This window comes from Thamnophis sirtalis, unplaced genomic scaffold (assembly GCF_051295495.1).
Source record: "Thamnophis sirtalis isolate CommonGarterSnake01/CBP01778 unplaced genomic scaffold, rThaSir2_p1.2 scaffold_1, whole genome shotgun sequence".
Classification (NCBI taxonomy): Eukaryota; Metazoa; Chordata; class Lepidosauria; order Squamata; family Natricidae; genus Thamnophis; species Thamnophis sirtalis.
Window position 1 is genome coordinate 162,339,872 of NW_028261381.1, and position 27,983 is coordinate 162,367,854.

Consider the following 27,983-nt stretch of genomic DNA (forward strand, 5'->3'; position numbering starts at 1 on the left):
AATACTGGAGTGAAGTTAGAGAAATAACAATAAGAGAGTTGGAAGGGACTTTGGAGGTCTTCTATTCCAATCCCCTGCTCAGGCAGGAAACCCTATACCCAGGATGACAAACCTATGCCACACGTGCCACAGTTGGCACTTGGAGCCATTTCTCAGGGCACACGAGGCGTTGCCTTGTTAGCTGGCCAGCGCGCATGTGCGTGCTGGCCAGCTAAGTTCAGCCTTTTTAAAGCCATTTTTCACCCTCCCCAGGCTCCAGAGGCTTTATAGGGTTAGGGTCCAGTTTACAGCCTTGGGGTCTCTATGGGAGTCTCCCACCAAACTTTAATGAAATCCAGTCCTTTTTAGATGAAAACTGTCACCAAGACATTCGTTTCATATAACCAAATTGAGCAAACATGACTGGAGAGTAATCATATTAATTATTTTCAACTTGAAATGTATATGGAAATTAAGTCAGATTTATATTTTGGCTTGGTTTCTACCCACTACTTTGTGAACCATAGCTCACAAAATATAATCCTCAGTCTGGGGGAAAATGGTTCCCTTAATCAAGTTCTTTCCCCCACACCCCCCTTGGTTTAGCTACCTAATTGTTTCTTTTTACTGGCTTCTTTTTCCTCCATTAATTTCAGGTGTGTCAAATATTCATATATTTAAAACAAGGAACCCTCAAAGGGGAAAGTCATCCTCTTCTACAGCAAGACTTCTGCAGTGTTTTTCCTTGCAAGCCACACATTTGAAAAAACATCATCCACAGCCTTAATAATAATAATAATAATAATAATAATAATAATAATAATAATAAAAATAAAATGTCCCTGTGCTTCAAAGAGTCAGACATCAAAACTGCACTGCATGATAGGAAACCAGACATGGGAATGCATTGGGAGGGGGGGAGAGAGAGGGGGAGGGAGAGAGAGGGGGAGGGGGAGGGAGAGAGAGGGAGGAAGGGGGGAGAGAGGGAGAGGGAGAGATATTTTTTAAAAACCCAAGAAAATAAAGGAACCCAAAACAGACATTACAGTACTGCAAAATGCCAAATTAAGTGTAATCAATAATCTTATCCTTAATTGTGAAGTCTAGGCTGTAAACTGAAGCAATGACTCCATCATTCTGACAATCTCTCTGATCCCTATAAGTACTGCAGTATTAATCTTTAAAATAGCAGTTAGACTTATATACCACTTCATAGGGCTTTCAGCCTCTCTAAGTGGTTTACAGAGTCAGCATATTGCCCCCAACAACAATCCGGATTCTCATTTTACCCACCTCGGAAGGATGGAAGGCTGAGTCACCCCTGAGCCGGTGAGATTTGAACAGCCGAACTGCAGAACTGCAGTCAGCTGAAGTAGCCTGCAGTGCTGCATTTAACCACTGCGCCACCTCGGCTCATTTTAGAATGCTCAAACTATTAGAATGCTTGGCGTTCTTTGTGTTTCTAGCTTTAGCCATCCAGGCATCTTACAGTGCCTCTTCGAGTATAGTTTGACTCATGATTGTATTCATTTATTTTTTTATTCCGCCCCAATAACTCAAGGGAAAAACATATCTAATACTCTTTCCTCTTCTTATTTCCTCCACAATAACAATCCTGTAACATGAGATGGGCTGAGAAAGAGGAGCTGGCCCAAAGTCACAAAGTCAGCTTTCAAGCCTAGGACAGGACTAGAACTCAGAGTCTCCTGGTTTCTCGCTTGACGCCTTCAACACTAGACCAAATTGCCTTTCATAGTAATCTGAAATAAATAAATGCGCCTCCAAAGCAAATGAGCGCAGGACAAGAAGTAACAGGCTGAAGATCATTAAAGAGAGATCCAACTCAGAAGGAAAGATAAATTTCATCCTCCAGGACATAATAGGATTAATCCACTACCATTTAGTGGGAGAGCTCACAACATTGCATCACCCTCCAAGCTTTAACCAAACATAGCTTGGACAGCCTATAGAGCTAGCTATGACCCCTACATAACCCCTATGACCCCTAGGGCACTGCATGCCATAGGTTCCCCATCGCAGTCCTATATTATTTCTGACAAGCGGCTGTCCAGTCTCTTCTTGAAAGCCTCTAGTGATGAAGCTCCCACAACTTCCGAAGGAAACTTCTGTTCCATTGGTTGATTGCTGTCACTGTCAGAACGTTCCTCCTTATTTCTAGATTGGATCTCTCCTTGATCAGTTTTCATCCATTGTTCCTTGTCTGGCCTTCTGGTCCTTTGGAAAATAGATTGTCTCCCTCCTCTCTTATGGCAGCCCCTCAAATATTGGAACACTGCTGTCATGTCAATCAAAGACCTCAATGGCTGATTCACATCAGAGAATATATCAAAACCAGATGAACCATATTAAAGCTTTGCATCTTGTGAGAAGTAAAGCTATGAATGCCAATGAATGCCTATAAAGCGCTCCATGGTAGTGGATCTGGCTATTTGAGAGACCGCCTTCTGCCAATTACCTCCCTGCGTCCCATCAGATCGCATAGAGTTGGCCTCCTCCGTATTCCATCCGCCAGTCAGTGCCGACTGGCGACTACTCGGAGGAGAGCCTTCTCTGTTGCAGCTCCGACACTATGGAACAATCTCCCCATGGAGATTCGTACCCTCACCACCGTCCAGGCCTTCCTCACAGCCCTCAAGAACTGGCTAGCCCGTCAGGCCTGGGGATAAGTCTACTTTCGCCCCTCCTGAATGCCGAGTGAATGTTGAGTTTTACTGTTTAATTTACTTTTGTTCACATCTTTTTTTTTTTTTTTTGTATTGTCCTACACTCCCCTTCCCCTTTGATTGTAAGCCGCCCTGAGTCCCCTCAGGGAAAAGGGCGGCCTATAAATGTGCAATAAATACGAAAAAAATACGAAATACAATGGCTGGGAGTGACGATAAAAGACAAACAGTAGATAAAGAATCTGGTTGCACTCTCTAAGAACAGACTGCTCCATAATGGTAGGCATTTGGTTCACTCAAACGTGTCTCTGGCATTTCATAATACAGAAAGTCCTCAAATTATGACTGTAATTGAGCCTGGTACAATACAATAATACAATACAATACAATACAATACAATACAATACAATACAATACAATACAATACAATACAATACAATACAATACAATAGTAGAGTTGGAAGGGACCTTGGAGGTCTTCTAGTCCAACCCTCTGCCTAGGCAGGAAACCCTATACCATTCCAGACAGATGGCTATCCAGCATCTTCTTAAAGACTTCCAGTGTTGGGGCATTCACAACTTCTGGAGACAAGCTGTTCCACTGATTAATTGTTCTAACAGGAAATTTCTCCTCAGTTCTAAGTTGCTTCTCTCCTTGATTAGTTTCCACCCATTGCTTCTTGTTCTACCCTCAGGTGCCTTGGAAACAGTGACTTGCGGTGAGGTTTATGACTGGTGAGGCAAGTGGGCAAAAGCCGGCCTATGTCGGACACAGCGCCGGGGCTTTGGCGGGGCTTTCAGAAAGCCCCGCCAAAGCCCCAGTGCAGCTTTCCCAAAGCCCCACCAAAGCCCCGCCTCTGTGTCCGACATAGAGGCATCCCGCGGGATGCCTCTAATGGTGGACACAGCACCGGGGCTTTCGGAAGGGCTCTACCACACCAAGGCAGAACCCATCTTTCTCCCCTCTCCTACAAAACAGCATCAGAAGGAGAAAGGGGCACATTATATTAATGAAGACACCCCACACTTAAAGTGGTTCCCCTTAGACAGGGAACGGAAAATGATTATAAACATGCCTGCTGAATGGTCAGCCTCCTTGCTTTAACAGTTTTGGGTTGCCGAAACATAAAAAAAGTGCCAGCCCGCGCGCCAGCAGCAGCGGGTAAAACACACACACACACACACACAAATTACTTACAATAATACAATTACTTACAAATTACATTAATTTTGAATTCCTCCCACTCCCTCCGACCCACATATCTTTTCCAGCTGTTTCAAAGAGGATTTCAACTCTGCTCTTGTCTGCCATGATGAAAAATGTAAAAATGTAAAAGGAAAAAGGCAAGAGCTGCTGAGGTCAGGCTGGGTTAGCTGCTGCCAGAGTCTCCAATGGATGACTCTGCTTAACTGTTTAAAAAAGCCTCTTTAAAAAGTGCCCTCTACAGGAGGATGTGAGAGAACCACGTGCCTCATCTACATAAGGAATTTTTCGCCTTTTAACCCTTACTTAACTCTGCTCGAGTGATCATAAAGATAGACTAAATGAGGCACATGGTTCTCCTGCCTCCTCCTGTAGAGGGCACTTTTTTAAGAGGCTTTTTTAAACAGTTAAGCACTAAGCAGAGTCATCCACTGTGATTCTGGCAGCAACTACCTCAGCCTTTTTCCTTTTACATTTTTTTTCTTTTCATGATGATAGTGGTGAGGCCTTGCCTCCCCTGCCGCCCCTGACTGCACGTCCCTGCTTGGAAAATAGTTTGACTCCCTCTTTTTTGTGGCAACCCCTGAGATATTGGAAGACTGCTATCATGTCTCCCCTAGTCCTTCTTTTCATTAAACTAGACATACACAGTTCCTGCAACCGTTCCTCATATGTTTTAGCTTCCTGTCCCCTAATCATCTTTGTTGCTCTTCTCTGCCCTCTTTCTAGAGTCTCCACATATTTTCTACATTGTGGTGACCAAAACTGGATGCCGTATTCCAAGTGTGGTCTTACCAAGGCATTATAAAGTGGTATTAACACTTCATGTGATCTTGATTAAATCCTTCTGTTGATGTAGTTTAGAACTGTGTTGGCTTTTTTGGCAGCTGTTTCACACGGTTGGCTCATATTTAAATGCTTGTCCACTAGGACTCCAAGATCCCCCTCACAGTTACTACTATTGAGGAAGGTACCACCTATACTGTACCTGTGCATTTTGTTTTTCTTGCCTAAATGTAGAACCTTACTCTTTTCACCATTGAATTTCATTTTATTAGATAGTGCCCAATGTTCAAGTTTGTCAAGATCCTTCTGTATCTTAAGCATGTCTTCTGGTATTACTGTCATAAGTCATGGTGGGTCACTACGTGGGTCACTATGTGACTGTGCCCAACTTTATAACATTTTTGCAGCGGTCATTAAGTCAACACTACTGTCATTAAGTGCATGCTGTGATTGTTAACCAAACCCATTAAGTGTATCTGTAGACTTTATCACTCCTGGGATTCTTCTCCTATGATCACTGATTGAAACTTTCATCCCTACCTTATTAAGTCAGAGTCCTTGACCGCAGCAGGAGTAGATTCCTCAATGGTGAAGACTACCCTGCAGTGCTCCATCTCTGGCCCATGGCTGAGGTCATTGACGGTTGCATGGCGGCAGGCAAGTGGTGGGAGCAGTGGAGTCCCTGAAAACCGGCGCTTAATACCCCCGCCGGGAAATGCCCCAATGCAAGTTGCCAAGTCCAGCTGTTCTCGGGATTTCTGGGGGAAAAAAGAGAGACAAGAACTCTCAGAACAGTGGCAGATGGGAAAAATTTTGGGGGAATAAATTTAAAAATGACACTATCAGTTCCATACAAGGAAAACCAGTACAAAATGTTTTACAAATGGCACCTGGCACCATCAAGGTTAGCTAAAATCTCAACAAATACCTCCCCAAAATGCTGAAATGTGAATCGGTATATGGAACATATTATCATTTATGGTGGACCTGTGAAGAGGCAAATTTTTTTTTGGAAAAGGATCAAAAATTGGCTGGAGGCAATAACACGGGTTAAAATAGATTGGAAACCTGAAGTTTTTTTATTAGGAATTATGTCGGTGAAATACAAAAAAGAAATCCAATATTTAATACTACATATACTTACAGCAGCAAAGATCACCTTTGCCCAGAAATGGAAAAACAAACTAATCCCAAACGAAGATGAAATAATAAGAAAGATTATGGACTGTGCCGAAATGGATAAATTAATGAAAGAAATACAGGGAAAGGAAGAATCAGAATTCTACTAGATATGGGATAAATGGTATAGGTGGATGGGGGAAAGAAACAAAAATCAATGAAAGAATATAACAACACTCAAAAATAATAGTTATGAGTAAAATAAGAGGGTTAAGAATGGTGAAATCTAAATGAAATACGATAGAAGGGGAAACAATATAATGTGAGCGATATCGATTGATGATTGCTAAGATAAAAAACAGGAAGTTCCTGTTCGCACTGTATTGTATAAATGTGGTGTACATCTAATTTGTGTGTGTTTGTATTTTACATGTTTGTTAATAAAAATCTTTTTAAAAAAAGAACTCTCAGTTTGGAGATTGCTGTAATGTAACAATTCCTGCCCTTGTCAACATATCCGTCTCTGCAAATTATATAGGACTGCCATAATCAGAGGTAGGTGATTTCTGAGCACTGCCACGTACTCTACAGCAGGGTTTCACAACGTGAACAACTTTAAAATGTGTGAATTTCAAATCCCAAGACAGCCCCGAAAGAATTGTGTAGGCTGGAGTGTTTACTAGATCCATAGCAAACTAAAAAAAAAAAAAACCTTTTTAAAAGGAAAAACTCTTGGGTTGAGCTTTTTCAATCCTTAATTTGTAAATGGTATCCCGCATTATTAGAAGGAAGTAAATTGGCCGTCTACTAGCGCCATCTATAGACAGCATCCATTAACTGCAAGGCAGGAAAAACAGTGGCAGACGGCCCGAATTGATCAATTGCTGTCGGTTTCTATACGTCATGCTTTGCTAAGCTAGTGTACCATTAAGACCCTCCCCTCTTTTTAATAGCAAATGGGGTTTTTAAGCAAAGAAAAAGCCATTCACCTAAAATTATTACAACATGCTGGAGATAAGTCCTTAATAATGTCATCCCCATATTATTATATATTCTCCTTGTTCCATATTTATTAGAAATCTTTAAATATGCTTCAGGCTGGATCCTCCAGATCCACTATGTCTGCATTGCAGAATGGAGAATCAAAATGCAGGAAATTGTAGTTCAAAAACTCCCGAAGGGCCACAAGTTACCTGTCTCTGCTCTTGTGCTGAAATACTCCAGCAAACAAAATTTGAACATATCTTGAGGGCTAAGCAGCCCTCATCAATTGAAACGCCCTCCACATTTGACCTGTGCTCTGCTTCCTTAAAGCTTCTATGCACTGGCTCCAGTCCTGCCCTCTGGGGCAAGATAAAACACATCAAAGCCATGGATATCATCTAAAGAGCTTGAATCAGAGCAGCTGGATCAGATTTTCACTAATGCGGTGGTTCTTGATAATCCAATTGAGTTTGTCAATTGCTATAGTCCTGGGCTCCAAAAAAGCTATGGCAGATCTAGACAGCATACTAAAAAGCAGAGACATCACCCTGCCAACAAAAGTGCATATAGTCAAGATTATGGTTTTCCCAGTTGCGATGTATGGCTGTAAAGGTTGGACCAGGGGTGGGTTCCTGCCAGTTCTAACCTCTTCTATAGAAGAGGTTCCACAAATCTACCGTGCCGTTTAGATCCGGTTCCAGCTCCCTCCCCCCGCCTGTCCACACATCATCAAGATGAAGAGCAACAAGTCTTAAAGCTGTCAAGTTTGAACACCCCTGGGTTTTTTTTTTCTAAAGGGTTAGGGGTGCAAGGGTCTTGTAACCTGACAGCTTTAAGACTTGCACACTTCAATGCCAGAGTTCCTGAGCCAACATTTTGGTTGCTAAGCAAGAGCATTGTTAAGTGAGTTTCACCACATTTTACAGGTTGGCCACGCCCACCCAGTCACATGACTGCCAAGCCACTCCCACTCAGTCACATGGCTGGCAAGCCACTCCCACCTGGTCACATGGCCAGCAAGCCACTCCCACAAAGCAGGCCACACTTACCGAAGAGGTTCTAAAAAATTTTGAAACCCACCACTGGGTTGGACCATAAGGAAGGCTGAGCGCCAAAGAATTGAGGCCTTTGAACTCTGATGCTGGAGAAGTATCAGGAGCAGTGGTTAGGGTGCAGTACTGCAGGCCACTTCAGCTGACTGTTATCTGCAGTTCAGCAGTTCAAATCTCACCGGCTCAAGGTTGACTCAGCCTTCCATCCTTCCGAGGTGGGTGAAATGAGGACCCAGACTGTGGGGGGCGATATGCTGACTCTGTAAACCGCTTAGAGAGGGCTGAAAGCCCTATGAAGCGGTATATAAGTCTAACTGCTATTGCTATTGCTATTGCTAAGTCTCCTGCGAGTCCTTTGGACTGCAAGGCGATCAAACCAGTCAGTCCTGGAGGAAATCAACCCTGATTGCTCTTCAGAAGGCCAGATCCTGAAGAGGAAACTCAAATACTTTGGCCACCTAATGAGAAGGAAGGACTCACTGGAGAAGAGCCTAATGCTGGGAACGATTGAGGGCAAAAGAAGAAGGGGACGACAGAGAATGAGATGGCTGGATGGAGTCACCGAAGCAGTAGGCGTGAAGTTAAAAGGACTTCAGAGGATGGTAGAGGACAGGAAGGCTTGGAGGAACATTGTCCACAGGGTCGTGATGGGTTGGACACGACTTCGCAACTAACAACAATAATAGTCCAAACACAAATTTCATCCAAGAATTTTTGTGAAATGAGCTAGATATACTTCTCATTCAACTGGTAGGATTGTAAATTCATTCTGTTTGTTTCTTATACCCCATGTATTAATGCTTAGCCACCTTTAACAGAATAACAGAGTTGGAAGGGACTTTGGAGGTATTCTAGTCTTCAACAAGCCAGCACTTTCTCAATGACTTGACACAAAACAGCGGTGAGGATCTCCTAGCCAACATTACCATCCAAAGATTCCCAACCTGGCTGGGAGCTGAAGTCCACACATCTTAACATTAAGGATGAGAAACACTGCAATATTCATGTTGCACCTTTCCAATTCACCTGCCCTTCTAAAAGGTCAAGATTCCCTCAAGTTGAACCTGACACTCAGTGATCACACAGATATGTTCTTAACAGCTGTATGATTTCCAATTTCTAATGGCCTCCTGGAGGGATTTTTTTTTTAAATCTCCAAGTACAACTATTCAGCTTGTTGTCTATGGAGATTCTCAGTCATCCAGGTCATGGTTGTCCCAAAGGTGCTTTTTCGGTTCCACCACAAAACCGCAGACGACAAAATCGCGCTCGACGAAAGCGCGTACGTGACGTCATCACAGCGCAACAAAAACATCGCACTGTGAGCGGAAAATTTAAAATTAAAGCGAAAACCTTACCCTAACCCCCCCAAACCTAACCCTAACCCTAACCCTAAACCTAACCCTTAACCTAACCCTAAACCTAACCCTAAACCTAACCCTTAACCTAACGCTAAACCTAACGCTAACCCTTAACCTAACGCTAAACCTAACCCTAATGCTTAACGTAACCCTAAACCTAACCCTAACCCTTAACCTAACCCTAACCCTAACCCTAACCCTAACCCTAACCCTAAACCTAAACCTAAACCTAAACCTAACCCTTACCTTTATATGAATCGGCTTGCTTTAATTTTATTTTAATTTTAATTTAATTTATTTTTTAATTTTTTTCGTCGCGCTGCTGATGACGTCAGGTACGCAATTTCGTTGAGCGTGCTTTTGTCATCCGTGGTTTTGACGGGTCACGGCTTTTTCAAGAGGCAGCTGGACTTTCTGGTTTTTCTTTGAAGACATTGAAGAAGCTTCTTGGATGAAAAGTGAAATGTCTTCAAAGAAAAACCAGAAAGTCCAGCTGCCTCTTGAAAAAGCACCTTTGGGACATTCAGCTTGTTCTCAATCAGCCAGATCAGCTGATGCTAATCCTTGACTGGAGTTTGAGAATATCCATTTCTTTGTCTCCATTGATTCCTCTTATCTTCTTTGTCTTGCCTGTAATCACAGGGTAGCCTTCGACTTACAAACACAATTAGGATCGAATTTACGTTTCTAAATGAGAATGTTCTTAAATCAGTGTTCCTCAACCTTGGCAACTTGAAGATGTCCGGACTTCAACTCCCAGAATTCCCCAGCCAGCATTCGCTGGCTGGGGAATTCTGGGAGTTGAAATCCGGACATCTTCAAGTTGCCAAGGTTGAGAAACACTGTCTTAAATGAATCCTCCCCAATTTTACAACCTTTATGCCATGGTGGTTTAGAAAATCCAGTGGTTGTTAAGCAAATCTGGCTTCCCCTGTTGATTTTGCTTGTCGTAAGACTACCGGGAAAATCCACAAATGTCAATCATGTGACCCAGAGATGCTGCAATTGTTGTAAATACATGCCAGTCCTCAAACACCCACATTTTAATTATGTTATCGCAGAGACACTGATAATCATCACTGTCAGGACCGATCTAAAGTTTTTTTTTTTCAGTACCATCATAATGGTTGTAAATCAAGGACTACCTGTAATTACCTCTTTGATTAGGTATTCTCCAAAGTGCCTGAGGGCAGGACAAGAAGTAATGGATGGAAACTAAGCAAGGAGAGAAGCAACCTAGAACTAATAAGAAATTTCCTGACCAGTTAGAACAATTAATCAGTGGAACGACTTGCCTCCAGAAGTTTTGAATGTTCCAACACTGGAAGTTTTTAAGAAAAGATTGGACAACCATTTGTCTGAAGTGGTGTAGAGTTTTCTGCCTAAGTAGGGGGTTGGACTAGAAGACCTCCAAGGTCCCTTCCAACTCTGTTATTCTATTCCACTCTATTCTATTCTGTTCTGTTCTACTCTATATAAGTTTTATACCCCATTCTTGCAAGATATTGTGGCCATTCAGCTACTTCCAAGAGCTTAAAAGAGCCGAGGTGGCGCAGTGGTTAGGGTGCAGTACTGCAGGCCACTTCAGTTGACTGTTATCTGCAGTTCAGCGGTTCAAATCTCACCGGCTCAAGGTTGATTCAGCCTTCCATCCTTCCGAGGTGGGTGAAATGAGGACCCAGACTGTGGGGGTGATATGCTGACTCTGTAAACCGCTTAGAGAGGGCTGAAAGCCCTATTAAGCGCTATGTAAGTCTAACTGCTATTGCTATTGTTATTGCTACTTCCAACTCTACATGCCCCAACTGACACTTTTTTCCGTTACCGTCTGTCAGTAACTCTTCGATTCTTGTAAGCTTATCCTTCTGTCACCAGTGATAGGACTTAGCTGTAGATACCTTAATTTGAAGCCTTCTGGATAAGATTTGTGAGGCTCTTGCCAAATGCATACTTCCCAGCCCTTTTATGGGCTCTCCCATCATTTTCATATTTTTATCACAGGCCTGAATCCAAGAAATGAAAATATTAGCTGCCAGCATGGCTTTCTTGACAAACTCTCTAGCAGATCTTGAATACATAATCAGACACTTCCCAACATGACATGATTGGCCAATTGACAGCTGCTTCCACCCCTTCCTGTACAGAACTCCAGATTATCATTTTCAGACAAATAATCCACAATTTGTTTTGACCACTAAGTCTTCACTCACTATCCCATGCCTGTTTCTCTTGTGGTATATTTTGAATGAAACGAACCCTCACTTTTAAGAAGGAAAGGGAATTCCTTGTCTTTTTCTCTCTTTTATACCTCTCTTTCTTCAACTTGTAGTTTTGATAGATTCAAAGATTTTCCTACCTTTGTGCATTTTCTAATCTACTTTTTACTTTAAATATGTCTCTAAATATTCATCAGTAGCTGGGCTGTGCCCATACTCTGCACCAGGGATGGGCACAGCCGGTGTTACTGCCGGTTCGCTCGTGTGAGCGCTTTGTGCGCTCGCTGGATGTGCGCTGCACGCGCATGCACAGTTCAATGGAAATTGTTCTGCGCATGCACAGAACTCAAAACAAAGATGGCGATGGTGGTGACTGGGGAACTGATTTGGGGGCGTGGCCAGCCTGGGTCGCTGCTGGTTCTGCGACTCAGGACAGCATGCCACTACCGTTTCGGCCAAACTGGGCCGAACCGATAGGAGCCCACCTCTGCTCTGCTCCCAAGACATCTAGAAATGCTACATTAAACAGTCTTCGTTCATTATATTTTCTGGTACTTATTCAGTATTGTTTCAACAATACTTATTAGCACATTCTTTATCAAGGGCTTCTGCTAAATCTCCAACAGGTTTAATACGGTTTTGTGCAAATAGAAATCATGCCTCTGTAGGAAGTTATCACCCAGCCCTCTCCCAGAAAAATGAAATATCCTAGGAAATATTGAAAAGGCAGAATATTACATTTCCCTGGATGTGAAAAGGGAGAAACATGTTTTAAAGACAGAGTAGCGCCCTGCAGCTTCCTCCCCCCACCCCCCTTTATCAATGGGCCATTAAGATGCCCAAGCGAGTCCCTTTACATAATAAAGAGTTCTCCCCTTCAGCTCCAGGGTGATGGGATTAAGGCATGATTAGCCTTTGCCCACTCACCACATGGCATCTGAGAACTCAACCAAACCTGGATTCAAAACACAGCCTAGAGATTTACCCCTGTGGCCCCATGGGAGTCTGACAACCAATCAAAATACATTTCTTACACAGGAACAGGAAACGGAGAGATGGGGCTGAACAGATTATAAAAAGCCCAGCAAGCCCCTTCCTCGGCTCTTCTCTTCTTCTCCACCCAACATTGAAGCATGTGATCACCTTTCTGTTCAGGACTCAAGCCATGTGGTCCTATCCACCATTAAACCATCTTTCCAAGCAGCCTCCATGTCTCCAGTGTCTTTTTCCCCACTTGGAGCCGAACCCAGAAGGACATTTTTCTCAACAACCGCTGTCATTAAATGCTGCACACAGTGCACTAAACTATCAAGGTCTAGGAGGCCTCAATAAAATGGATGTGCAAAGAGTTCATAAGCAGAGCTAATCAACATTTAAAATTAGGCCAACAATTAGGTGTTTCCAGCTTGCTCACAGAATGTTTCATGGAATATTCTAGCTCAGGGGCCTTAATCTTTCTGTGGCATCAACTCCTTTGAGAGTCTGTTGAAAGCTCCACACCCTTTCTCAGGAAAATGCATTCCCATTCTAAAAATACAGAGATTCTATTGCAAACCAATCCAATGATGCCCAAATACTATTGGAAAACAGCAAGTATGCAGTACAATAATACACATGCTTCTTTATTAATTCATGAAATCAATAACAAGGGAAGCTAAATTCCAGTAGTGTAGTAGGAGATTTGGGTTAGTTTAAGGTGGCAAAAAAAATCAGGCAAGCTGATGAAGTTGATTAATTTGCTAGTTGGAAAAAGGACTATCAGTCTTTTCAATTTCAGTTAAAGATAAAGGTTCCTCTAGCACATATATGCTAGTTGTTCCCGACTCTAGGGGGAAGTGCTCATCTCCGTTTCAAAGCTGAAGAGCCAGTGCTGTCCAAAGATGTCTCTATGGTCATGTGGTCCACATAATTAAACGCCGAATGCTGTTACCTTCCCTCCAAAAGTGGTTCCTATTTTTCTACTTGCATTTTTTATTTGCAACTGCAACTGCTAGGTTGGCAGAAGCTGGGACAAGTAACGTTGAGCTCACTCTGTTACACAGCACTAGGGATTCGAACCGCCGAACTGCTGACCTTTCTGATCAACAAGCTCGGCGTCTGAGCTAATTGATGTTAGTAAAAAGAACGTTGCTTTTTTTTCCTCATCCACCTTCACAGATCCCCTGAAATCTACCAGGATAAGAACTTCTGTTCTAGCTGCAAAAGCTTTGCCTGACCCACCCTCCCATTGAATACTGTCCTGGGTTTAAAGGCTCATGTGAATATGCTCTCAAGGGCATGTGAAGTCTCTGAGGGGAACACAGTCTGTATGTTTGTGTTATTCTTCCATTAAAGCCAGAAATGAAAGTGATTTCACCTTTTTCTCAGTTTATGAATGTACTGTATTTTTCGGAATATAAAATGCAACTTTTTCCCTCAAATTGGGAAATTGGTGAAATTCTGGGTGCATCATATACACTGAATACAGCATTTTTGGCCTCCTGAAACCCCACCCCTTCACAAAATTGGCCGTGAACAGCCTTTAGGAGGCTTCCAGAGTGCTCCTAGGGGCTGAGGAGGGCAAAAATGAGTGACTCTATAAGCCTCCTAAAGGCTATGCATGCCCTTTTTTTTGATAAAAAATGATAAAAATGATTTTAAAAGCGGGCCATTTTTGGGAGGTCTGCAGAGTGCAAAATCTTTTTTTTTAATTTGCCTCTTCAAAATCTTGCTGCATCTTATACTCTGGTGCGTCTTATACTCCGAAAAATATGGTAGTTGAGGAAGAGAGCTACGGTATTAAAAAATGGAGGGGAGGATGAAGAGAAGACACAAATATGACCTGGTATTTTGTCTGTGTTTTGTTTTAAATAAAGCTAGCACTGACCAACTGTCCTGTCTCTGACGATGCTCCCTTACGGTGGAAATTAGAAAGAATACAGTAAATGGGTCAGACAGAATAAATCTGGGGTCATTTTTGTCTAGGGGGAGGGAAGCAGCAGTAAGCCATCTGCAGAAGAGATCAAACAAATCAAAATGGCAGCCACAACCAATTGTTCTTTTGCCCTTTTTATGTAGCTGACTTCTCTCCCTCCAGGGACCTCCAGGGTAGTTACTTATCATGGCTCCAAACCATTTGCCACTGTCTATTCCTCCTCTATCTCTACCCCACTCCCCTTAGTAAGAGGCATTTTTTGAGCACGAGTTCTAAGTTAAATATAAATTTGAGTTAAATATAGAGGACCAAATTTTTTCTTAACTCAGGGATTGCCTGTGGTCCAAATTTTCAAATAAGCAAGAATCTCACCTCGGATTCTACCAATTTCAGAGTCAGCATGTGTAATGGTATGGAATGGTATGGATGCAGTGGCTCAGTGGCTAAGATCACTTGGTGATCAGAAAGGTTGACAGTTCAGCAGTTCAAATCCCTAGCGTGGGGTAACGGAGTGAGCTCCCATTACTCTTCCTTGTTCTTCCTTCTGTTCCCCAAGGTTATTCTTTCTTCCAGTTACATTGGGATAGGTTCGGACGGTAGTTGGACTTGTATGCAAGCAGGGAAAATTCCTCCATGTACAAAGGAGTACTAGGAGTACTCATCTCAAACGATCTAAGCCTCAGAGCCCACTGTAACAGCATTGCCAAAAAGGCATTAAGAGTTGTTAACCTAATTTTGCGAAGCTTCTTCTCTGGTAACATTGCATTGCTAAGTAGGGCATACAAAACCTTTGCCAGACCAATTCTCGAATACAGCTTGTCTGCCTGGAATCCACACTGTATATCGGACATTAATACGATTGAGCGGGTCCTGAGGTACTTCACGAGAAGAGTACTCCACTCCTGTACTCACAATAGAATTCCCTATGCCACCAGGCTCGAAATTTTGGGTTTGGACAATCTGGAACTGCACCGCCTGCAGTATGATCTAAGCACAGTACACAAAATTGTCTGTTACAACGTCTTACCTGTCAACGACTACTTCAGCTTCAACCTCAATAATACACGAACAAACAATCGATACAAACTCAAGGTAAACCACTCCAAAATCAATTGCAGAAAATACGACTTCAGCAACAGAGTGGTCAACGCCTGGAATGCTCTACCTGACTCTGTTGTTACATCCTCAAACCCCCACAGCTTCAACCTTAAACTATCTACCGTAGACCTCACCCCATTCCTAAGAGGTCTGTAAATGGGGTGTACATAAGCCCACCAGTGTGCCTACCCTCCCTGTCCTACTGTCCCCATTTATTTGTACTCATTTCCTTTGTTCATGTCCATGTTTATATTTATACCTGCTACCTTGTACATGTTTGACAAACTAATAAATACAAATATAAATACAATACAAAGGGGGTGCCCCATCTCTGAAAGAGCCCACACTTGATTTCCTGGTTTGGGGGTGGGGGAAGTCAGCAGTTTCTGGGTCCAGCTCAGCTAGGGAGGTGATGCTGGGGGTGACAATGCTTTCATCTAATGTTACCAGGGAGCCGTGCAAAATAATGGAGCTCGTTAGGCCATGTTTACGCAGCTAATTGCCCTCGTGCCAGGCCAGTAAATCATTCTGTCTGCATCATGCCTCCGCCTTGGTGTGCACTTTTGCGCCTTAATGGGTTGGCTTGCAAAAGGGCTCACGAAGTCCAGAGCTAATGAGGATGGGATATCAGGTGGAAAGAGCCCATGGCTGGGAAAGGCAGGGAGGAGAGGCCTGGCTGCGTTCGGGTGGAGAGATGGGGCTGCTGAAAAGGTGGGAAATTTGGTTTGATTTGGGCAAGGTTGGAAAACAACATCACAAGCAGAATAACTCCTCCCCCAAATTTAAAATACTGCTCACATTTCTGAAATACGTGGTTATTGAGTTGGTTTTTAAAATTGGGCATGAGAACCAAATTGATTCTCCCTCCTAAGGCAACTACTACTAGAAGCTCTCAAAAGTGGGGATCCCCTTTATATTTCTCTCTCTCTCTCTCTCTCTCTCTCCTCTCTCTCTCTCTCTCTCTCTCTCTCTCTCTCTCTCTCTCTCTCTCTCCCTCCCTCCCTCCCTCCCTCCCTCCCTCCCTCCCCCTCTCCCTCTCCCTCTCCCTCTCCCTCTCTTTCAATTTCTATAGCTGCCCAACTCAATTAAGTGACTCTGGCCAGCTTACAATTCTAAGTATGTCACTTCGGAATCTTCAGAGGCATTTTGCTGGCCGCTGTGGGAAGAAAAAGATCTGGAAAGATCTTTACAATGACTACTAACTACCAGTAGTCCTCTTTTAGTGGCTTTTAAGGACTGTCTTGTTTAGCAAATGTTAAGATTGTAACTCTACAACCAGTCCCTCCCCTAAAGCAAAAGAAAACTGAGGTAAGATAAAAACCATAGTTGCAGTTCCACTTATCAGTCACTTTGATTAATGATCAAATTGGAAATCCCAATTCTGGTCACTAAATGAGGACTTCTATTTATACTCCCTTTATCTGACTTTTAAAGGGAACATTAATCATATTAATTGAGAAACAGTTGCATGTATCCATAGCTGCCAGGAAAGTGATATAATTGCAACTTCTTATAGCAATAGCAGTAGACTTATATACCGCTTCATAGGCCTTTCAGGCCTCTCTAAGCGGTTTACAGAGAGTCAGCATATTGCCCCCAACAATCTGGGTCCTCATTTTACCCACCTCAGAAGGATGGAAGGCTGAGTCAACCCTGAGCCGGTGAGATTTGAACCGCTGACCTGCTGATCTAGCAGTAGCCTGCAGTGCTGCATTTAACCACTGCGCCACCTTGGCTCCTTATGCAAGAGCAGTCTACCTCTTTCATATAAAAAAGCATACTGGGAATAGAATTTTGGGCACTTTGGGCTGGGTTGGGGGTCTGTTCCTTATTTTATAAGTAAACCAAGAGCAAACATACACAATAGAATTCTCCTTCCTCCTCCTAATTTCCCCACAACAACCTTATGAAGTGGGTTGCGGGAGAAAGTGCTTGGCCCAAAGTCACCTAGCCAGTTTTCATGCCTAAAGTGGGACTAGAACTCACTGTTTTCTGGTTTCTAGGAAAGCACCTTAACCACTACATTCAGTAAATCAAATTTCATTAGACAAATCCACTTAATAAATTATGCTTAAGCTTGTTAATATGAAATCAAACTGTAGTCTGGTTCTTTGATATTTGTGTGCATTGTCACAAAACATGAGGATGCCTACAAAGTGTTTACAGACAGAACAGAATAACAGAGTGGGAATGCACCTTGGAGGTCTTCTAGTCCAACCCCCTGCCTAGGCAGGAAACCCTGCACCACTTCAGACAAATGGTTGTTCAACATCTTCTTTAAAGTTTTGGAACATCCACAACTTCTGGAGGGAAGTCATTCCACTGATTTAATTGTTCTAATTGACAGGAAATTTCTCCTTAGTTCTAAGTTGCTTCTCTCCTTGATTAGTTTCCATCCCTTGCTTCTTGTCCTGCCCTCGGGTGCCTTGGAGAATAGCTTGACTCCCTCTTCTTTGTGGCAACCCCTGAGATATTGGAACACTGCTAGCAAGTCACCCTTAGACCTTCTTTTCATTAAACTAGACATACCCAGTTCCTGCAACCGTTCTTCATATGTTTTAGTTTCCAGAGCCCCCTAATCATCATTGTTGCTCTTCTCTGCCATCTTTCTAGACTCTCAAAATACAAGGTCACACATCAGAGCTGTCTGACATTCACTGAGGTAGCTATTGTAGTTTAATATTCAGTTCCATATTCAAATTTCCTATTTTCATCCTTAAAAATAAACTACATGCCCTGCTTTATACGACAGCCAACAATTCCTCTGTTTTGCGTTAAAATGACAAGTGGATTCCAATCAAACGCCAGCAATTTCCTTCAAGGGGATTATGGTAGCGCAATGACACTATAAAAATCTACAATGAGGAAATTGCTTCGATTAAAAAGTGTAACTGCCTTTCCACTGTGTTCCTTATTACATTTTGATCGTCGGAGCAGGTTCTGAAAATCAGCCTGTAATCAGAGTACCTTAAATAATAAAAACAGCATAAATCAAGGCTGACACTCAATGCCTTATTGCGCAAACACCCTTCCTTGCCTCTATAACCCAAAGTCTGGAAAATGCAAATGTATGCTTAGTTCCACATCAATCTCTGGTTTCCAGAAGCTAAACATGCCTCGGAGGGCGGAGAGGAAGATTGATTGGCTGCTAATGAGATGAGTGTGTGCGCAGGCGTATAGGTATTTGTCTGAGGGAGAAAGAACAAGAGCTAACCCTATTGTGGTACTAATTGGCACCTCAGGGCAGCCATTCCAGAGACGTGATGGCTCATTGGCTTGGCACAAATCACAGGAATGGTGAGGCAACTTCCTTGCCCATATCTTGAGGCCTGTTCCTTTCCCAAGCAGAACTTGGTTTGGTTCCAGCCAGCTAGCAACAAGGGCAAGCAGCGGGCATCACAGCCCAGACTTTCCGCCCGGCCCACCTGATGAAGCTTGGGGGCAAAGTGTGACTTGTGTTGCTGGTGTTGTGGGTTAGATTGTAGCCCAGGGATGTCAAGCTCAAGACTCCGGGGCCACATCTGGCCCGCAGGGTACTTAGATCTGGCCCATGGGGCCACACTAGAAACAGCAAAGGACTGGCCCATGGTGCCTCTAACAGCGAAAACAGGCTCCCAAGCTTGGTTTTCTGCTGCAATGGCCTCCTGCAACTCTGTGCCAACAAAAGCAGGTTATCACAGCAGAAAACGGAGCTCAGGAGCCTGTTTTCACTGGCAGAGGCACTCAGGCCACCACAGGTGCCCCCAACATGAGTGACATTGAACTGGCCACGCCTATCTTGGCACGCCCACCCTGGCCCCCTGAGGTCAAACACAACCCTAATGCAGCCCTCAATGAAATGGAGTTTGACACCCCTGTTGTAGCCCAAACAAAGCCCAAAAGCTGGCCTTGAGAAGGGCTCGGAGGCTATTCCTTGCTGTCATTTTTGCAGTGCATCTTGTTTTGTTGTGTCTAAATAAACCTTGAGGCTGCTGCAGTTGTTCTGCCTTTGCTTGGTGAGTGCAAGGAAGTCACCCACTAGCATTCTTAATAGGGATATTATGATATTTAGCATTATCAGGTTGGAGTTATTGATCCTGAATATTGCTAAGTGACCCACGAGCATCACCAAATTGAATTGTAACTGAGTCAATGTAATGTGACATATTTATGGCCACGGGATGTAAACAGCCTATTGATTTAATTGGAGGGACCAATTAAATCGTTCTAAACTTGACTGTAAAAAATATGATTTCTATAATAGGCTTGTCAAAGTCTGGAATGCCCTACCTGATTCAGTTGTTGTTGTTGTTGTTATTATTATTATTATTATTATTATTGCATGGTTAATCTTTGGTGAGGTTCACAGCCTTTGGGGCTGGTTGGTAGCTCAACAGCTCGAGTCCTAACCAAGGACCTAGGAACTGTTAAGGTAACGTCGGAGGATATAAGCTGTTCCAACTAAGGTTGTTGTTGTTGTTGTTGTTGTTGTTGTTGTTGTTGTTATTTCTGTGAATTTTGCTTTCCATGGAGTGGCAGAGATTCCCTAGGATCTAAGTGGCTTTTCCCAAACTCCAGCAAAATCCAGAGGCATCGACTAGCAAAGTCTGTTAGTTACCACTTGTTGCTGAAATCCGAACCCTCCCTTCTTTGGATCCTGAGGTCCTCCATTTCATGAAACCCTGGCATGTGTGAGCTGCACAAGCACACCAAGGTAGCCATGGCCCTAGCGGGCTAGATGGAACACAAATGGAAAAAAACCTTGATTCTTTTATCCAAAGAAGGGAATATATTGAATGGTGGCGCAGTGGTTAGAGTGCAGTACTGCAGGCTACTTCTGCTGACTGCCGGCTGTCTGCAATTTGGCAGATCGCATCTCACCAGGCTCAAGGTTGACTCAGCCTTCCGTCCTTCCAAGGTGGGTAAAATGAGGACCCAGATTGTTGGGGGCTATAGGCTGACTCTGTAAACCATGTAGAAAGGGCTGTAAAAGCACTGTAAAGCGGTATATAAGTCTAAGCACTATTGCTGTTGTTATTCTGAAACTGCTTCCAGATTTTATATTATATATATATATATATATGAAAAAAACACTGGACAGTTTAACTGGACCGTGGAAGAGCTGAACAAGCGTGTGACCGGTAACCAAGAAACAGTGGGACTGAAACATAAGACTTGGTGTAACATCTTCGGTGCAGGCTGAGGCTTGCCTCCATCCACTGTACCAAGCTCAAAATCCTGAAAACGCCATGAACCAACTGATCTTCTGGGTAGAAGGAGAAGGCAACAGAGGAAGAAGAGAAGGATCAGACATGTCAGCTCCTGGCTAGGAGGTCAGTTCAGTCTGCAAAATCCTTTGGAGACCAATCAGCAGTTATTTTTTACTACTAACAAGCCAGTGGTGGGTTGAGGATCCCGTTGCAACTGGTACACTGCAACAGGGCCCAGTGTCGCCCACATGCACATGCACAGCGCACGCATACACACAGCACACTCATGCATCCTTACCTCTTCTGATGCCTCCGTGAGCCTCCGGGACACTCCAACTGCTCGGCGGAGCATCATGCAGGCGCCGTGTGCTCCATGCACATGCATGGAAGCGCCAAAGACCTCAAATACAGGTAAGGACCTCAGGTGGATGGGTGGGCCCTCCGGAGCACCATACCGGAACGGTACCCAGTGCTCCAGGCTGGCACCAGTACACCCGTACCAGGGCGTACCACGTGCAACCCACCACTGTACCAAGCTCAAAATCCTGAAAACGCCATGAACCAACTGATCAACATTTTTCTGACTGACCGATATGTTATACAGATAGTCCTTGACTTAGAACCACAATCGAGGCCAAAATTTCTGTTGCTAAGCAAGACCGTTGTTGAGGCCATTTTGCTCTTTCATTTTATGACCTTTCTTGGCACAGTTGTTAAGTGAATCACTGCAATTGTTAGGTTAGTAAAACGGTTGTTAAGTGAATCTTGTTTCCCTCTTGACTTTGCTTTTCAGAAGGTCGCAAAAGGGAATCACCTATCCAGGGACACTGCAACCGTCATAAATACAGTACATGCCAAATGCCAAGCATCTGGATTTTGATCATGTGACCACGGGGAAGTTGCAATGGACATAAGTGTGAAAAATTATTATAAGTCACTTTTTCAGTGGTATTGTAATTCATAGAGGACGCGGTGGCTCAGTGGCTAAGACGCTGAGCTTGTCGATCAGAAAGGTCAGCAGTTCAGCGGTTCGAATCCCTAGTGCCGCGTAACGGAGTGAGCTCCTGTTACTTGTCCCAGCTTCTGCCAACCTAGCAGTTCGAAAGCATGTAAAAATGCAGGTAGAAAAATAGGAACCACCTTTGGTGGGAAGGTAATAGCATTCCGTATGCTTTTGGGGTTTAGTCATGCCAGCCACATGACCACGGAGACGTCTTTGGACAGCGCTGGCTCTTCGGCTTTGAAACAGAGATGAGCACCGTCCCATGGGGTTGGGAACGACCAACATATATGCGCGAGGGAAACCTTTACCTTTTATTGTAATTCAAACAATCACTAAACAAATGGTTGCAAGTTGAGGACTAACTGTAAAAGGGTAGTATTGGAAGGGACGTTAGAGGTTCATCCCCTTGCCCAGAATAATACTTTTCTTCGCATCAAATTTGACTCCTTGCACACCTATATATCCAAACAATTATCTTGGCAAAAGTATAAAAGTGGTTTGCCATTCTTTTCTTCCAGGGAGGTTTCTCTCCCCACAACCCCAGTTTCAATTTCCTAATCTGGCCAGCAGCCTTAAAATTTCTTCATACTCTCCTATCCAAGTTCTGTTTAAATTTCTCAAGCTCTGTCTGACTCAATTAAATGCTAGCACCTGGTTGAGCAGTTGACAAAGAAATGTGAGAAGTCAAAAGACAGCTCTGAAGATTGAAGATGAATAGGAAACAGAAACGTTTTTTGCATGCAAAGCAGACACTTCACTAATAAATGATGTGGCTTTTTTCACACTTGTTTATGGGCTACAATTCAGGCTTTGCTGAACCTCTCTGGTGGCCCACATTTGCTGAGAGTGTATCCTGTCTTTGTGGAATAGCAATATGCTACATGAACTCTTCTTGCCTGTTTTGGGTCCTTGCCAGGGGTTGGTTGCTGCCCGCATTGCTGCCGGTTCGGTGCTTCAAAAACTGTGCGCGGACACGCTCGATTCGCTCGCGCTCACGCCAGACACACACTACGCCCATGTCCACATTTGCAAATAAAAAGGTCTGTGCACGCACAAAACCTTAAGAAATGAAAAATAAATAAAATTTTCCACTAAAAATTGTTCTGCGCATGTGCAGAACTGAAACACAAGATGGCGGCCCTGTAGGAGAACCAGTTCGGGGTGTGGCAGCAGTGATGGGTTTCAAAATTTTTTAGTACCTCTTCTGTAGGTGTGGCCTGATTTGTGGGAGTGGCTTGCTGGCCATGTGACTGGGTGGGAGTGGCTTGCCAGCCATGTGACTGGGTGGGTGTGGCCAACTTGCAAAATGTGGTGAAACTCACTTAACAACGCTCTTGCTTAACAACCAAAATGTTGGCTCAGAAACTCTGGCATTTGAAGCACGCAAGTCTTAAAGCTGTCAAGTTACAAGACCCTTGCACCCTTAACGCTTCAGAAAAAAAAAACCCAGGGGTGTTCAAACTTGATAGCTTTAAGACTTGTGGACTTCAACTCCCAGAATTCCTCCTCTCGCTCTTCATCTTGATGATGTGCAAGACGGGCAGGGGGGAGGGAGCTGGAACTGGTTCTAAACGGCACTGTAGATTTGTGGAACCTCTTCTAGAGAAGAGGTTAGAACTGGCAGGAACCCACCCCTGCGTGGCAGGCACGGGTTGCTACCGGTTTCAGTGACCCAGGCCACCAAGTTACTACCGGTTCAGCCAAACCAGTCTGAACCAATAGGAACCCACCTCTGGTCCTTGCAGTATTGTCCTTTTGGACTCAGGTAGAATATTTTGAGAGTGCTAATTGGCTGATGAATAGCCAACAACTTGCATTTCCTGCCCTCTTTCCTAAGGAATGCATGTCTTTCCACCACAGATTTATCAGGGGTGACAGGCCAAGCCTGGTCACATCAGCTCACCTGCCTCCAAAAAAGCAAGGTGAAGTTTATACCCAAAGGCTGCATGATGTCTTAATTAGGAAAAAAAGAGGCTGTTTTGCAATGCCTAAAGAATCCATCTGAGATTGTATGAGAGATAAAATGGAGACAAGATAAGGCCAGCAATGGATGATTTGTGAGCAATTTACTGTACATCTGAATTAGGATAGCTTGGCAATGCCAAGAAGAAAGCTTGGCTTTGCCAGGCTATCCTGATTCAGATGTACAATAAATTGCTGGTGAAGAAATGTATAATTTGGCTCATAAAAGAAGACAATCGTGGAATGTCATTTGCCTTCCAGCGTATTATCTTATTTATTTTGTGTATTTATCTGCTACTCTCATAATCAAATCTAGACTAATAGTACTACTGAGCCATGGTGGTGCAGTGGTTCGAATGCAGTACTGCAGGCTCCTTCTGCCGGCTGCTGGCTGTTTGGTAGTTCGATTCTCACCAGCTCAAGGTTGACTCAGCCTTCCATCCTTCCAAGGTGGGTAAAAGGAGGATCCAGATTGTTGGGGGCAAGAGGCTGACTCTGTAAACCGCTTAGATGGGGCTGTAAAGCACTATGAAGCGCTATATAAGTCTACGTGCTATTGCTATTGCTACCACTTCAGTGGGATGGTAAACAGCATCTGTGTCAGAGATGGGTTGCTAACGGTTCGCACAAACTGGTAGTGATATTTTGGCCTGGGTCACCCGAACTGGCAGCGACCCAGGCTGGCCATGCCCCTGTATCGGTTCCCCAGTCTCTGTTGCCGTTGCCAGCAAGGTTTTTATTACTTTTTAATGATCCTTGCACATGCGCAGAACAATTTGCATTGAAGTGTGCATGAGCGAGCATCGTGCGGCTGGCACATGCGCAAGGAAAGTGAACCAGCAGCAACGCCATCAGCAATTCACCCCTGATATGTGTGCTTTTGGCATATAGCCATGCTGGGCACATGACCACGGAAGTTGTCTTCGGACAATGCTGGCTCCCTCAGCCAAGAATTGGAGATAAGCACTGTGCCATCGAGTCAGACACGACTGGGCAGGGAAACCTTTCCCTTTATTATAATCACCTTGTATTGATTGATCTTCTCAAATTGAGTATCCAGACAACCTTATATCAATCTCAACAGGGGTGTCTGCAGGGGAATCATGAGGAAAATCAAAATGGTGTCCACAATATGTGAAAAAAGAGGTGGAGCTTTAACACCACAGTCTCCGGCCCCAACTTATTTTTTGGGGAATTGTGCCTCCGTTGATATCCTCATAGCCAAGGTTTTCCTTATACCCAGTTTGGCAAGGATGGACTTTGATTTTCCCCCAATCTCCAGATAGTTCAGCCAGCCATCACGGCCTCCATTTCTCTCCTCTCCCCCTACTTTCTTACCTCCATGCTCAGAAAGGACATGGTTCGGCTACGCCGCATGATGACAAAACGTCCAGACACAATTATTGTTCTCTTTCCTAAAAAAGAAAAAAAAAAGGAGATGGAAACAGTTAGAATCATGCCTGTTTGAAGGTTTCTCAAACATGGTACTACTCTTTAATTTGTTTGTTTTCGTTTTATGGTAGGTTTATGTCCTGTTTACCTCCCAGCATTCTGTATTCCAGTTTTTCCCCACTATAATTCACCGCTCAGAGGCCCTCTGTGAAAGAGATGGGTGTTTAAAAAGTTAGACGATAGATAGATAGATAGATAGATAGATAGATAGATGGATGGATGGATGGATGGATGGATGGATGGATGGATGGATGGATGGATGGATGGATGGATGGAAGGAAGGAAGGAAGGAAGGAAGGAAGGAAGGAAGGAAGGAAGGAAGGAAGGATGGATGGATGGATGGATGGATAGATAGATAGATAGATAGATAGATAGTTAGATAGATAGATAGATAGATAGATAGATAGATAGATAGATAGATAGATAGATAGATAGATAGATAGATAGAATGAATGAATGAATGAATGAATGAATGAATGAATGAATGAATGAATGAATGAATGAATTCAATTCCGGTTAAGACAGAAAATAAGTGGCCAAAATATATCTGAAGATTGTCTCTACAAGGGAAGATTTGATATCTAGCATTTCTTGATGTAACAAGGTTGTTACCTCCCACACCCTCCTAGTAATTGTGTCAAAACTCAAGGCCTGGGGGGTCAGATCCGGCCCTTGGGGTGGTTAGATCTGGCTTGTGGGGTTGCCCTGGAAACAGCAAAGGACCGGGCCGCGGTGTTTCTGCCAGTGAAAACTGAACTTGGGAGGGCCACAGACAGCACCCCCCACCCCCGAGCTCCATTTTTGCGGGCAGAGGGTTGCAGGAGACCGTTGCAGCCGAAAACAGGCAGGCACACACACACCCAGCTCCATTTTCACTAGAGGGTTGCAGGAGGCCTTGCAGCTGAAAACAGGGCTCAGGAGCCTGTTTTCGTTTGCAGAACAGGCCACCACAGGCCACCCCCCCACCCCTCGACATGAGTGATGTCAGGCTGGCCACGCCCACCCTGGCCCCCCAAGGTCAAACACAACCCTGATGCGGCCCTCAATGAAATCGAGTTTGACACCGCTGCTCTAATGAAAAAGACCTCACTACTTTTCCCTGCTTGCCAGCAACATCCGGACAGCCTGCTTGTTTTTTTTCCCCCCAGGAATTGTTCAATACTGACTGAGAGCAAAGCAGCTGAAGACCTGCTGGTGCTCACCCGTATTTTGCTGGCAAAGAATACAGGTAGTCTTCAATTTACAACCTTTTATCTTGCGACCGTTCAGACTTCTAAGGGCACTGGAAAAAAAGAGACTTGCAACCAGTTGCAATTGTCACAACATCCCCATGGTCAGATGATCAAAATCCGGGCATTTGGCAACCAGTGTGTATTTACGACAGTTGCAGTGTCCCAGAGTCATGTGATCACCCTTTGCAACCTTCCCAGCTGGCTTCCAACATGCAAAAATCAATGGAGGGGGGATCCAGATTCACTTAATGACCACATGGTTCACTTAACAACTGCAACCATTCATTTAACAACCATGCAAAAATGTCGTAAAATCACATACACATAATCACATAAGTGCCTTGCTTAACAATGGAAATTGTAGCCCCCAGTTGTGGGCATAACGTGAAGACTATTCATAATTAAAATGTCATTCTTAATTTTATTTTCTGCTTGGATTTTTTTAAAAAAAAATGTGACTCAGGGTATATCAGATGAGTCACTGGCTATGGCATAGAGGCTAGATGAGCTATCCAACTGCCTGACAGAAGGATGAAAACATGCTTTAGTTTCACAGACCAGAATTATTGTTACTAAGGTCCATGAATGAATTAAGGCTTGAGGTGGCTTTGAAGGAAGGAAGGAAGGAAGGAAGGAAGGAAGGAAGGAAGGAGGGAGAGAGGGAGGGAGGGAGGGAGGGAGGGAAGGAAGGAAGGAAGGAAGGAAGGAAGGAAGGAAGGAAGGAAGGAAGGAAGGAAGGAAGGAAGGAAGGAAGGAAGGAAGGAATTGGAGGGTGGGGTGATGTTAAAAGTTCAGTTCAAATAATACTCTGGAAAAATCCATTAGCAAACCAATGGCCTGGATCTTCTGGGTATTTTCACACAAATGCAAAATCTGTGGAATGTGTGTCTCCAAGAGGTGGCAATAGTTACTTATTAAACACACTAAATGTGAATGCGGGCTCTATCAAGAATTCAAAATAAATAAAGCCTCCAGGTTGTGGAAAGTCTACCTCTAAGTACTGGCAAGTAGAACAAATATAGAATGGCTTCCCACAATATATCCTGTAAACAGGATTCCATATTGGACAATTTGACTCCTTTGGAACCAGCATGCTGGCCCATCTGGGCACTTTTCTTTGTTCCTGCAGTTTACCTTATATTCTTATGAACTTCACACCTCTGCTGGCTTTCCCCATAAAGTTGCAAACTTTTCTTTTCACCCTTTCTGCTCTGGTGATTTTCACAAACAGCCTGGCATGTACTACCATTCTTCCAAAGATGTTCTCTTATCCTTTTGTCTAGGTCTCAGGAAGAATCAGCACCCAACTATGGGCTGTGTTCAGATGGAACACAGGTGGTGGACTAGAATCAAGAACTGAGTTAAATGCTTAACATTGCGTTTTTGAGAATCCCAGCAAAAATAACAATTTACAGTTTATCTTTCCTACAAGCCAGTGCTTCCCAAACTTTTTCTTTCATTGCCCAAAAGTGCTTATCAAAAAGTCATTTTATTTGCTTAAAGAATGCCCTTGCTTCAATGTTGTGATTTTTGTGTAAATCACTTTTACCCAATTTGGGGTAATTTACCCCAAGTTTGAAAAGTACTGCTCTAAGGTAATCCTACTCAAACAAATACAAGGGGAAATCCAAGTGCCAATTCTTGTTTTGCTAACTTTTCAATCCAAGACACGTGCATATCACTAACCTTCTCCCTTTCCAGTTTCCCAAATGGACTTACACTTTGGCAGGTTAGAGAAGCGGAAGGAC

At 43.7% G+C, this 27,983-nt stretch overlaps 1 protein-coding gene across 1 annotated transcript; it reads right to left on the reverse strand.

The window, feature by feature from the left end:
- Positions 1-5,189: 5,189 nt before the first annotated feature.
- On the reverse strand, positions 5,190-27,976 carry LOC106555444 (3',5'-cyclic-AMP phosphodiesterase 4C). The gene is made up of 3 exons (XM_014074296.2): positions 27,922-27,976; positions 24,890-24,966; positions 5,190-5,411 (listed from the first exon to the last, which is right to left on the reverse strand). Exons 2-3 carry the CDS (start codon positions 24,926-24,928, stop codon positions 5,190-5,192), a joined length of 261 nt encoding a protein of 86 aa, XP_013929771.2. The 5' UTR covers positions 24,929-24,966; positions 27,922-27,976.
- Between the last annotated feature and the right edge of the window lie 7 nt (positions 27,977-27,983).